Genomic DNA, 13,929 nt, shown 5'->3' with positions numbered 1-13,929 from the left:
AAACAAAAATCTCCCTCATCTCAGCACAACAAGTTATATTTCTTGAAGTTTTGTGGTCACAGCATCCGTGTTCTGATTTACCGACGGATTTTATCAATTTTTGTAAGTAATTCTATCTTTTTAAATTTTAACATTTAATTAAATGTCAATTTTATTATTTTTTTAGTATATGTATTTTGTTAGTAGATGTACATGTTTTATTGTTATTTCTCAAACAACCTCGTAGTATATAAATGTATAATTTTATACATGTTATGGTTAATTTGTTTTAGATTTTGTAAGATTGTATTTGTTTGTTAAATTGTTAAAACTTTATGGAACTACCGAATTACATGTGCTATTTTGAAATAATTAATAGCTCATTTAATGAGTCTGTTTAAAGTTTTATCAGTGGTATTGCGGAGTGATAATTTCTGTAAATTTATATATATTAGTTTGTATGAACGTTGATAAATGATAATGAATATTTAATATTTATGAGAAGTTGTGATTGGTTTGTTGGATAATCTTGAGGTAAAGTAATATTTTTGCAAGTTTATTTACCTAAATTAGTTAATTAATACATGATGTCATCATAATTTTATAGAGGTTCGATATAAGTCATGGATGATCGTTCATGGATGTATCGAGATTCACCCCAAGGATTGCAGAGGATTGATTATTGTAACGGGGTTCATGGTTTTATTAATTTCGCAACATCTATTCCCATAAATTTTACTGGAAGCGGTATTAGGTGTCCATGCAGGAAGTGTCAAAATAAAAAATACCTGCATCCAGATGTTGTAATGATGCATCTTCTACACAAAGGGTTTATGGAGAATTACCAGTGTTGGTATGCATATAGAGAAGTATTTTTTAGTAAGAGGAGAATGAGAGAAACGGTGGTTGGGTTTACTTCTAGTGCTAGCAACGTGCATGAAGCGGCAAATGACAACACTAATCCTTACAGAAATATGGTTATGGATGCAATGAGAATGAATCAAGGTAATGTCAGTCAATGTCCAATCGTAGAAGAAGAACCTAATGCAGATGCAGCTAGGTTTTTTGATTTGTTGAAAGATTTTGACGAACCATTATGGGATGGCTGCACGAACCACAGTAAATTATCGGCCATAGCACAGGTGTTCACCATCAAGTCAGATCACGGGTTGAGTGAGGCCGGGTATGACAAGATTATTGAATGGGCGAAAAGCATTTTACCTGAAGGGAACAGGCTGAAAGAGAACTTCTATGCTGCGAAGTCCATGATGAAACCCATCGGTTTAGGATACCAGAAAATTGACATGTGCCCTAACTTCTGCATGTTATACTACCTTAAAAATGTTGAGATGACCGAGTGCATGACATGCGAGCATTTCCGTTACAAACCTAGAACTGGCATGGAAAAGACTCTAGTGGCATATAAAAAATTTAGATACTTCTCGATCACACCTAGACTGCAAAGGTTATTCATGTCACCAAGAATTGCTGAGTACATGACATGGCACCAAGCACATGATATGGTTGATGAAGTGATGGTGTATCCTTCTGACGGCGAAGCGTGAAAACTCTTTAACAGTGTGCATCCTCACTTTTCAGCTGAATCAAGGAATGTGCGTTTTGGGTTGTATACAGACGGATTCAACCCATTTACGTCATTTACTGCTCTTTATTCTTGTTGGCCGGTTATATTCACAGTTTATAACTTGCCACCGGGAATGTGTATGAGGTCGGAGTTCATGTTTTTATCTACTGTCATACCCAGTCCAAGCAGCCCGGAGCGAAATATAGATGTTTGTCTTCGACCGTTGATTGATGAGTTGGCGCAGTTGTGGTCCTCCGGAGCTTTGACTTATGATATATTGAGGAAACAAAATTTCCTTATGAGGGCGGCTTTGATGTGGACTATCAATGATTTTCCAGCTTATGGAATTCTTTCTAGTTGGAGCATGCATGGGAAACTCGCATGTTCATACTGCATGGAAAACAACAAGGAATTCACGCTAGCAAACAGAGGTAAAGCTTCTTCTTTTTACTATCATCGTCGCTTCTTGCCACTTAATCATAGGTACAGAAAGAACAGAAAAGATTTCTTTGTTGGCAGAGTTGGAAAAGATGTTGCATCCCCGCGTCTTTCTGGTGAAGAGTTGCATGATGTTGTCTCAGAGTACGGTAACATTGTGTTTGGCCTTCAATCAGGTAAGCAAAAGTTTCCTGGTTTTGGTTTGACCCATAATTGGGTAACGAAGTATCTTTTGGGAGCTTTCTTATTGGAAGACCAATATGCTCCGCCATAACCTTGTCGTCATGCACATCGAAAAGAACATGTTTGTGAACATTTTCAACACCGTCATGGATGTGAAGGGGAAGACAAATGACAACATCAAGGCTAGATTGGATATAGCTTTATACTATAACCGTAAAAATATGGAGTTGGTTTATGATGAGTCACGGGTCGCAAAACCAAGAGCAAGCTTCGTGTTAGAGAAAAACGCATAACTGCTAGTCTATAAATGGCTTAAGAGTCTGTGTTTTTTGGATGGACATGCATCGAACATATCAAGGTTGGTTAATATAAAGGACTGTAGATTGTATGGAATGAAGAGTCATGACTGCCACGTGTTTATACAAACACTCATCCCATTAGCTTTTCGTGATTTGTTGTCAAAAGGAATATGGGATGCACTCATAGAGATCACTCATTTCTTCAGAGATATATGCTCCAGCAAGTTGAATGTTGAGCACATTGAGAGGCTTTAAACGAAAATCATCGAGACACTATGCAAACTTGAGATGATATTCCCTTCATTATTTTTTGACTCAATGGAGCATTTCCCTATACATCTATCGTTCGAGGCAAAAGCTGGAGGACCGGTTCAATATAGATGAATGTACCCATTTAAACGGTTAGATATTACAGTTGCAATATAATTCATATATAAAAGTATTTTCTATGTTTTTATTAATTGAAAATACTTGATTAATTTAATGCAGGTACTTGTTTAATCTCAAGAAAAAGGTTAAGAACAAGGAGCATGTTGAGGCTTCGATATGTGAAGCCTATATTGTTGAGGAGATCTCAACATTTATCTCGTACTATTTTAAACCTCATCTGAGAACGAGAATCAATCGCGTTCCACGACATGATGATGGCGGTGAAGTGCCTTCTAGTGGGAACTTGTCAATATTCTCCAATATTGGTCGACCTATACCTAAAAATGCCGTAAGAGGAAGATATTTGTCGGAAATAGAGTTCAAACAAGCACACAACTATGTTCTATTTAACTGTGATGAGCTGAGACCTTTTATTCTGTAAGTTTATACTAATTAAACTTTGTTAGTAATATACTGTAAATTATATATTTGAATATCATATACTCATTATCATTTATAGGCAACACCGACAATATTTGCTCTCTAATAACTCACAGCTGACCGAATCCCAGATCTTTCAATTACAAGATGAACAATTTGCCACGTGGTTCAGAACACATGTAAGCACTATCACAAACTTATTATAACTTGCAAAATTACTATACGTATGCATGTTATTCAAATGAGCAGAATAGAGTATTTTTATTCAAATACTATTGGTATGACACGACTGACAGAGGAATCAGAGTTGATCTGCACTATGGTCTGGTCGAAATCAACTCAAAAGCTAGATTCCGCAACATAAAAGATGTCTTTGTTTTCGCAAAGCAATGTCAACAAGTTTATTACACATACACCCCTTCATTTAGAAAGGATCGATCAAGAGTGGATTGGTTGTCCGTTTTAAAAACAAAACCCTAGGGTCGTGTCGAGGTTGTTCAGGATGAGAACGAAGACACAAGTGTGAGAGATGAAGTCTTTCAAGTTAGTGAGTTGGTTGAACCATATCGAGTTGCTCCTTCGATTGATTTGGAAGAAAATTGAAATTTTCGTGTTTTCGATGATAGTCTTGTTGATGTTGACGCAGAGGAGTTTAATGTTGTTTTGAGCTCTAGCGGACAAGTAAATGTCGATGAAGAAGATGATATCCATATTGAAGATTGCGATGAAGGTGATGACTATTCAATTGATGACAAAGAAGAAGAAAATTCTGACTAACTATCAAAATGAAGCCTTGTATAAAACCCTTTTTTTCATGTAATTTAGATTATGGATGATGTATTTTGTAACACGAAATATTTATTACTTGAAATGCCACAATCACGAAATAATTACTTGAAATAATTATAGATCATGAATGATATATTTTGTAATGCGAAATAATTACTTGAAATGCCACAATCACTGACGTCCATACCGATGGAATAAGTCTGTCGGCATCTCACAGAGTTTGAAAATAATTACTTGAAATGCCACCATCAACAACGCCCATACCGACAGAATAAGTCCGTCAGCATCTCACAAAGAGTTTGAAAATAATTACTTGAAATGCCACAATCACCGACGTTAATACCGATGGCATAAATTCGTCGGCATTTCACAAAGAGTTCGAAAATAATTACTTGAAATGCCACATTCATCGACGTATATACCGACGGATATATTTCCATCGGTAAGTTGTCAGCGGGTTAATTTTACAGACAAAATTACCGACAGAATGTGTGAATTCCAAAGGGTTGTGCATTAAATGTATCTCTGACCGCGTGATCTTGCCGACGGAATTATCGACGGACAACAAAAAATATGCAGGGTCATTAAAAATTTTGGTGTGAAATTCAAAACTTACTGATGGATTTTTGACACTTCACCAACGAAAATATGCAGGGTCATTAAAATAATAATTAATTTTATATCCGTTGGTAAAACTGCCATATAAGTTCCAGCGACCGGCTCTTCAATTCATTTTTTCTTCTCCTCAGTTTTTCACCGATTCTTTTCCTCTCCATTCTTCAAAGTTTTCACCTGCAATCTCTAGCAAGTTTTCTTGTGAATCTTCATCAGTTTAAAAGGTATGTGTTTCTTCTATTTCATTTTACTTTAAGGGTTTTTTTTTTTTTTTGCTATGTTTTTGTTTTGGAGTATTTTTTGTAATGTAGATAAAGTATTGAATTCAACACATTATTAATAATTCATTGATAAAGTCTATAGTTTTTTTTTTATTTATTAAATATTTTTTATTGCAGTATTGTCATAATTATTATTAGTTAATTTGTTGAATATTTATTATTAATGTTGAATTTACTATAGAATTAGTAATTGAATATGTTAGAATAATTATTAATTTTAATCTATTATTGCATGATTTGTGTTTAATTTTTTCTATTTATTTTGATTGTTATTCTAGAGTTTTTTTTGAATTTATTGTTTTGTTGTATTGGCATAATTATTGAATAATTTTTTGAATTGTAATTGTTAATGTTGAATTTACCTTAGTATTAGTAATTGAATATTTTGGAATAATTGTTAATTTTACTCTATTATTGCATGATTTATGTTTAATTGTATCCATTAATTTTAATTGTTAGTCTAGAGTTTTTTTTATTGAATATAGTTTATTGTTGTATTGGCATAATTATTGAATAATTTATTAAATTGTAATTCTTAATGTTGAATTTACCTTAGGATTAGAAATTGAATATGTTCGAATAATTAGTATAAATTGGGTCAATTGGTTGTGGCTATTGTTAATATGTGCAAGTTGTGGATTTGGGTAGTATCTAGTATAGGGGAGATGCTGTCGAATTTTTTTTTAACATATGAATTTAATTATATAATTATTTGTATAAAATTGTGTAGATGCGTAGAATGAAAACCAGAGCTGGTCGCTCATGTATAGTCGCAGCTAGTTCGTCTAGTTGCGAGGATGATATTTCTTTAGATGCCTCTCAAGAAAAGGCACCTACACCACCTGCGCCGTCAACTGATACTGCGTCTTCCAGCGCTACTTCACAGCGTAGAGGCGGCGTGCCTTCGTAGCGGAATCAATTTACCCGCAAGTATGAGGGACAGTAGAAGGACGACCTTTCAATGTAAGTTTATTAAGGTTTTAGTTTTTTTTAAAAAAAAAACATTACAACATAATTTATGAAGTAATCACTATTGAATTTATTTCATTTATTTTCAAGTTCACAAAAATTGAAGCCGCTCGAGTAATATCATCTGCGTTTAAATCGTCGATAGAGATTCCATTGTTTTAATGGAGTCAGATATCCAAGCATCCTGAATGGTTTGACAGGTTTGAGGTTGGTGTTAATTTATAATTTTCAGCTTATTTCTAATAAATTATTAATATAATTATAAATAAATTATTTTTTTATTTAAAATTAATTATTTATACATAGAACAAATTCTGCTGGCACAGTGAGCATAACACTGTTGTGAGGAGGGTGTGGGAAAATCACGCGGCAACTAGGTAATATCGAAAACAATACAAGATTTTTTTTAGACAAAAATTTATATTTCAAAATGTAATTTTTAATTGCGTGAAGTAGGTTGCGTGATTTTTGGTATGAAGCTCAAAAAAGGACAAAAAAACCGCGAGAGATAGGGGTTTCCAATCCTGGAACGATGTTGCGGTTTAGAGAGATTTCAAACCGATATACATCCCAGAAATTATATGGCTGCACTATCTTGAGCACGTGATGTCTGAGCGGTTCACACGATACTCACAGTCCGGTGCTGGCAACCGGAATCGGCCAATGCATGGCTCGGTGACAACACACACTAGCGGCTCCGTTCTGTTTGCTGCACATGCGAAACGGATGGTAAGATTAATTTAAATGAAATATATCGTTAAATTAAGTTGTTGTTAATAAATCTTTTTTCATTATAGGCTACATCTCTTGGACATGAGCCGAGCCCGATGGAGCTGTTTGTGGAGACGCACGTATGGAGTCAGGACCGCCAAAAGGGGGCGCAACAATTCGTTGATAACCGTGCTCAACATTTCGTGGTATGTTTGTTCAACCATTTTATTTTGTAAGTTATTATGTTTATTGAATTGAATATGATGATTACTTTGTTTATTTTCAGGAGACCTATGATAATCGGTTGAGGGAGAGATACGGGGACGATATTTTGACCCATCCGGAATTCAATCCGGATTTATGGATAGAGGTTGGATCATCAGGTGGACCCGATAAAAATCGGGTTTACGGGCTCTCCAACACTACGACTGACAACTTGCGGACAATCCGTAGTGTTTCAACCGTTAGGAGCTCCCAATTAATATCGAGCTCCCAATCTAAGGAGTTCGTGGCCTTGCAGCAACGCACGACTTAGCTCACCAAAAAATATAACCACGTATCAGCGGAGTACGCACAACTCAAAGCGTCTCATGCATAACAAAGAGCAGAGTCTGCACAACAAAAAATGGCTTATGAACAGCTTCGCGAAGTGGTCATGAACATGGCAACACAGAGTGGAACATCTGCGCTTAATTCTTTTTTGTCGTATAACCACCAGCCTCCTCCTCCAGGATCTCCTCCTCCTCCTCCAGCTCCATCTTTATATTAATTTGTAATAAACATTATTTACCTTTAAAATTTCATTTAATATTTTTTTTTGAAACACATTCAGTTTGTAATGAATATTATTTAACTTTGATTTTTTGTTTTTGATGTTTAATATAAATTTTATTTGTATAATTGATTTTTATTACCATTCATTTATATAATTTTATATTATATATTCTAAATAATTTTTAAAAAACAAAATTAAAAAAACTATTACAAAGGGTCAGTATTTGACAATAGCATTCACCGACGCATTTACAGATGGATATATTTGGTCGGTATTTCAAACACTCACCGACCGTTTTACCGATGGACTGAATTCGTCGGCATTTGACAGTAGCTGCCACACTTATCGATGAATTTACAGACGGATATATTTGGTTAGTATCTCAAACACTCACCGACAAATTTACCCTACAAATAAAAATCCGTCGGTATATTTCAAGTGGGAAAAAAAAAATTTCGTGCGCAAATTCCGTCTATTAAACTATCGGCAAATGGGTTTTTTTGTTTTTCCGACCGATATAGCAACGAAATGAGGAATCAATGATGAAAGCAAAGCCGACGGACGTAATCCGTCGGTGAAGATGTCGGTAAATAAATCACCAACGAACTGCTAATCACACACCGACGAAATATGTCCGCCAGTAAAACTGTGAAATCTTGTAGTGATTCATCATTCATACATTACATATAAACACAAAAATTTGAACTACATCTTATTAGGGACTAAGTTAAATAATTACACAAGACTTTAAATTAGAAATCTAAGTGTCAGACACCTACCTGAAAAATATGCTCTGCTAGTCGTCCTATGCTCCTGTCTATTTTCCACAATTTCACTTGTACCAATAGTTACATTAATTTAAATTTCAAGTCTTGACCACACATACACACATATACATACTACCTTCATAATTCAACATTTTGTAATAAAAAAACAATTCCATATAGAAGTTACCAATTTACAAGATATAGGTGGCTCAACATAACGGATTGTCCAACGTTACTGTCAAGAAATTGAACGGTTACTGTCCAACATCTTCTCAGATTTTTAACTATATTTAGAGTTATAGAACTCCATTTCAAGCGAGATTGGTATCGTTGGAAAGTTAAGACACGAGGCTACAAGTTCTGTGTAGAAAGGAGAACCTAGTTCTTCCCCTAAGACAGTCAAAATTGCTCATCAATGAACATTGGACTGTTACTATTTAAAAATTGAATTGTTATTGTCCGATCTGTTCTCATATTTTTAACTATATCTGGAGTTATAGAACTCCATTTCAAGAGAGATTGGTATCGTTGGAAAGCTCAGACACGAGGCTACAAGTTTTATGTACAAAGGAGAATCTCATTCTGACCCTAAGATAGTCAAAAGTGCTCATCAACAAACATTGGACTGTTACTGTCTAAAAATTAAACTCTTATTGTCTAAACACTGTTTAGTATTTTGAGTATAACCAAAGCTATAGAGCTTGGTTTTATGCGTGATTTGTTTCTTAGGAACACTAAAATATGGGTCTACAACTTTCATAGAGAAAAGTATCTCAAATTTTGTCATCTTAGGGTCCGAATCTTAGCAGAGAAGTTGAGAAACAACCAGTCCAGTTTTGATTTCTAAATTCAACAAGTATAAATTCGTTTCCCATGCATTTTTTTCTATCATTTCCATCCACTTATCATTATTTAACAAAACTTCTTAAACCTTTACTAAGATATTCTAAAATTTCAATTATTCAAGAAAAACATAAACAAATTTAGGTGATTTAATAAGAGAGCTTGTTGCCTTTTATTACAAAACAATGAGTTAAGAGATTGAGAACAATCCATTTTCCTCTTCTCTTTCCTTCCTTCTTCTACCGCTTCCCTTCCCACTAGTAAATGTTTTCTAAGTTTTCTTCCTAAATCTTACTTCAAGGACTCTCAGTTCACTTACTCTCACTTTCCTTTGGATTCAAACGGATGAATTTACAAGATTTCCTCTTAATTTTTCTTTTCTCCTCTTTCTTCCTCTCCTTGGTTGGCCATTACTTAGGGGATTTCTTGTTATTTATAATTTATTTATAATTATGTTCTTTTCTTATTTGCATCTTGCCCCCATATTTACTTTTAATTTCACATTGACCCCCACCACTACTTCTCTTTCTCTTTACTAACTCCTTACTCCTTTATTATTATTTTCAATTTCACCCCTCTCATTAAATAACTTCTCTTTTAATCCAAATTAATTTGTTCAATTTAATCATTTCTCCACATCCTTTGTATTTTTTTTATTTTATTAAATCAAAATGAGATTATTATATTCGAGGGTTTACATAGAGAGTAGGAAAATAGAAGAATGAGAGAGAAGAATTGTCTCCTAGCATATAAAAGGCAAAAAATAGGAAAGAATCTCCTATGATCTAGTTTTGCAAAACCACCTTCAAAAGCCACAAATGGTTTTACAACCACCTGCCTTTTGAGGCTATAAAAGAAAAGGAAATCACAAAAAAAAAAATCATAGAGAAAAGGAGAAAAACTTAAATGATTAAATCACCAAAAGTCTCTTAATATAAAGTCTATGGAATATTAACAAAAAGAGGAAAGAAAAAGGTACAAGGCAAAGCACAAATACTAAAGGACTAGAAGCTTAAGGAAGAAGTAAGAAATTCCAAGCAAAAAAGGCAACATTGTTAAGGTCTTTCTTAAACTGTGCTAAGAGGGTGGAGCTCAATGAACACACACCCTTCTTTTTCTAGATATTTGTGTTAGATGTTCATTATGTATTTATTTTTCAGCTTTTTGTTAGTTTCGATGCATTTGGTACTTTATTTAATCTTTTTCAAATGATTAGTTGTGACATGATTTAGTGTATGTGTGTGTGTTTTTTGCTTAAAACTCGTTTAAATGATTAGATTTGTTCATTGAAGTGTTAAATGTTAGTATAAAATGATGTTTTACATGCTTTGATATTAGACTAATCATTTTTTTTTGAAGTTATGGTAATAGGTTTTAGGTATTGAAGTTGTTGTAGTTTAGGTTATTTTAAGTTATATTGTTGGGTTTGCTGAAGTTGTAGGCATATTGTTTAAGCTTGAAGACAATGATTTTAATCAATAGAACAATGTTTATACATAGAGAATGTTATCTTTACTAGCTGTCACATGTACTCTGCTTACTATTTTTTCTATTGATTTTTGTTTTCCTTTTGTTTTGATGATTCTAACAGGTTGTTTTAAACATGCTTAAGCTTCGTTTGCTAGGTTTAATTTACTTTTCTGGGTTTTATTATAGTTTTCTAGGTTTAGGTCTTGTTACTAGGTTTCTAGGTTTGCTAACATTTATGGGTTGATAATTTTTAGATGAACTTTACCTTAGGTCATTGATTTTTGTATCATTTTAGTCGATTGATGGTTCTTACATTTACGTGTATGCTTTTTGACCTTTAATCTAAGGTTTTCATGGCTTAAAAACATTGATTTAATGGTTTATGATGTTTGGTTTATATTTTGCATAAAATCAAGTAATTATGACTTTTGTTTGATTTTTGTAATGATCTAGTCCCAAAAGTTTGCTTGAATGCTATTTTCAACATACATGTGCTTTCAAATTGATCTAATATGGTTTGTTTCTAAAATCACATTTCTGGATTGATTCGAGTGTTCTTCAAGTTCTTGAGTAAATTCAAACATTATCTTTTTTTTTTCTTTGTTATTTCCTTTCTGATTTCCAGTCATGTTTTTGGGCTTGGGCCTTTGAGCCAAGAAGCTTAACCCACGTGGCTGAGTTGGGTCCATTTATATTAATACAGCGTCTGGTTGACTTAAAATTCTTAAAAAAAAATGTTATATTTTGTTTTTAAGGCGTGTTTGTCAAACATGGTTTTTAGAAAATTTTTAAGCCTATGATTTTTAGTTAATGGTGTGTTCGGTACTGATTTTCCAGCAATATTTAATTATTTTTTTTTTTATGCTTTTGCCAAACAAACATCAAATAGTTTCTAAAAATTCTAAAGAAAATTCAAGTACCATTTTAAAATTATTTGTGGGACCCTCACGTGTTTTCCAACGATTTTATTTAATATTTGGATTGTAAAATTACATTGTAAGGTCACGACCCGGTATTAAATATACCTGCTTTTTTTCTTTAAAATTTCAAGAAAAAAATACAAAAAATATATTAAAAAAATAAAGACAAATTCTAAAAATTATTTGTGTGCATTTAGCCAAATTCTAAAATCTTCATCCATAATTCATAAAACAAAATTGTATTTTTATCATACTTGAAAAAAAAATCAATATATATATATGTATCACAACATGTTTGTGATTATCTATTAGAATTTGATCAAAATTTTAAAAACACTATAAAAATCTATTTGTTTAATTAATATTTAGGATATGAATTTTACAAAGTAATGCATATTCATGGTATTAAACTAAATGAATTGACAATAATACATCCTTAATTTTTTTTTTCTTTAAAATGGTTAAGTTTTAATTTTATAAGATAATGACTTTCTTATTAAGAAGAATTTTTTTTAAACCTTGGACAGATCAATGTATAAAAACATGATTCATATAAATAAACAATGTAATTTATTTTAGGTAAAGTGTATTAGGGGTGATACATCCTTTCTATATAAAACTAATCAATTTATCCAAACTCTAAAACCATTTAGAATTTTTAATGATCAAAATTGTAGGTGGCGATTATATTTTTTTAAAAAAATAAAAAATAAGAATTCTTTATTCTTTTCATCTTTCATAATAAAATTTTTATTCAAGAAAATAACCGTAGTGACATCACCCATGCAATAGTAGGTCAATTAGCTAGCAAGCCTGGAGAAGCTGAAAAACTCATTCAATTTTAATATATCATATAGTTTACAGTATGGCTAATGTATGTATTTATTATTTTTGTTTTTACTTTTATGTTGAATAATAATTAATAATTGAACCAAAATCTAAGGAAGTAAATATTTTATGTAACAGATTGCATGCCAGGCTACTTTAGCTCTAGTACATTCTATTGAAGTCCCTTTCCATAGTATGGCTAATGTACAGTCTTTTTAATCTTTCTGATGCTCAGAGCAGGGGAGGACGAATATCACAGGCTGAAAGTTTGATTCTGGCTATAATTCTCTTGAGGCAATCAGTATGAGGGAGCCTCGTACTTAAATACTTTATTTTTATTGACTTTTGCTACTGGAGAACTTTATCATGGGCTGAACATAACATATATATCATTAATTAAAAAAAAATCATAAACTCAATAAAAATAAAGCATTCAAGCACCAACAGAAGATAAGCAAGCAACATTATTTCTTGTTTATTCCTTTTATATGTTAGTAATAAATTAACTAGTACAAGGGATAGCTAGCCACTGATCAACACGCTAGCACATGCATTAATCAAGGCAGAGAGTTGCATATATATATATATCAAGACATAAAAGGAAAAGATCATGAATCTCATGACTCATCTCTGATTATCCATCCCCCAACACCACCATTTCACGCAGCATTAACAGCTATTTTCATTCCAGACTGACAGTGTCCAGCAAAGCTACAGATGAAGAAATTTTGTCCCTTCACGAGCTTGATCTGATCCTTTCCAGATGTGTAAACCTTGGCACCTCTAGGGCTCGTGCATGAACTGTAACCAGCCTTGTTCACAGCAACAACATTGTGGGCTGCAGTGCTGTAATTGAATACTGCAAGATATACAAGAACATATAGTTACCAGTTCATTTCTCTGGCTTCATTTTCCAAAAAACAGAAAAAAAAAAAAACTTCTTATTTAGTCGTTGCTTTTCTACTTACCAAGTATATCACCAGCTTTAAAACTCTTTCCTTTAGGCCAGCCAGAAACATTGAAGGTCCAGCCACCAGGGCCTCCAACAGTGTAGGTTGCTGCGTGAGCCATATCAAAATGGAGCAGCAGCATGCACAGCATAACCGCGACTGTCGCCACCATCGCACTGCCTCTTCCCTGAACCATTTTTTGAGAGATAAGAGACAAAGAGGACAGATCTTTGCTGGCTAGCTAGTTGAGGGATTTTGCTTAGACTGATCATGCCGTTAGCCCCTTCTTAAAGGAGCGAGCTTGTGGGGTCAGTCTTCTATTTATGCTCTTAAAATAATGACAGAAAGTAAGCAAAGAAAGTAATGGGGTTTGGCCACTTCCATTATTGTTGTGTTTGAACCTTGAACGTTGGAGAATGGAGACAGTGGTGGGTGGGTGGGTGGGTTCCTGGTAGGTACAAAATCACAGGCATATAACTCTGTATTAAATGCATGGTGATGCGGTAAAAGACATTAAAATAATTACTGTAGAAATGGCACAATTTGGATTTTCTCCAACTTTTTTTTTTTACTATATTGGAGACAAATTTGTAATTTCTAAATTTTTTAAAAAACAAGTTTTTCTTAATTGTTTTTATTATACTTGAAATCTTTATCATTTTAAACATGACATATTTATAATCATTTTTATTTTTATTTTTTTATCTTTACATTTTT

At 33.1% G+C, this 13,929-nt stretch overlaps 1 protein-coding gene across 1 annotated transcript; it reads right to left on the bottom strand.

Moving 5' to 3' along the window:
• Positions 1-12,713: 12,713 nt before the first annotated feature.
• LOC133702690 (basic blue protein-like) lies at positions 12,714-13,482 on the bottom strand. Its single transcript, XM_062127021.1, has 2 exons — positions 13,231-13,482; positions 12,714-13,121 (listed from the first exon to the last, which is right to left on the bottom strand). The coding sequence occupies exons 1-2, from the start codon at positions 13,406-13,408 to the stop codon at positions 12,922-12,924; spliced, it is 378 nt and encodes a 125-aa protein (XP_061983005.1). The 5' UTR covers positions 13,409-13,482; the 3' UTR covers positions 12,714-12,921.
• Between the last annotated feature and the right edge of the window lie 447 nt (positions 13,483-13,929).

The sequence above is a fragment of the Populus nigra genome, chromosome 1 (assembly GCF_951802175.1).
Source record: "Populus nigra chromosome 1, ddPopNigr1.1, whole genome shotgun sequence".
NCBI classification, from domain to species: Eukaryota; Viridiplantae; Streptophyta; class Magnoliopsida; order Malpighiales; family Salicaceae; genus Populus; species Populus nigra.
Note: the sequence above shows the minus strand (reverse complement) of the source record. Positions and strands in the feature narration are given on the sequence as shown.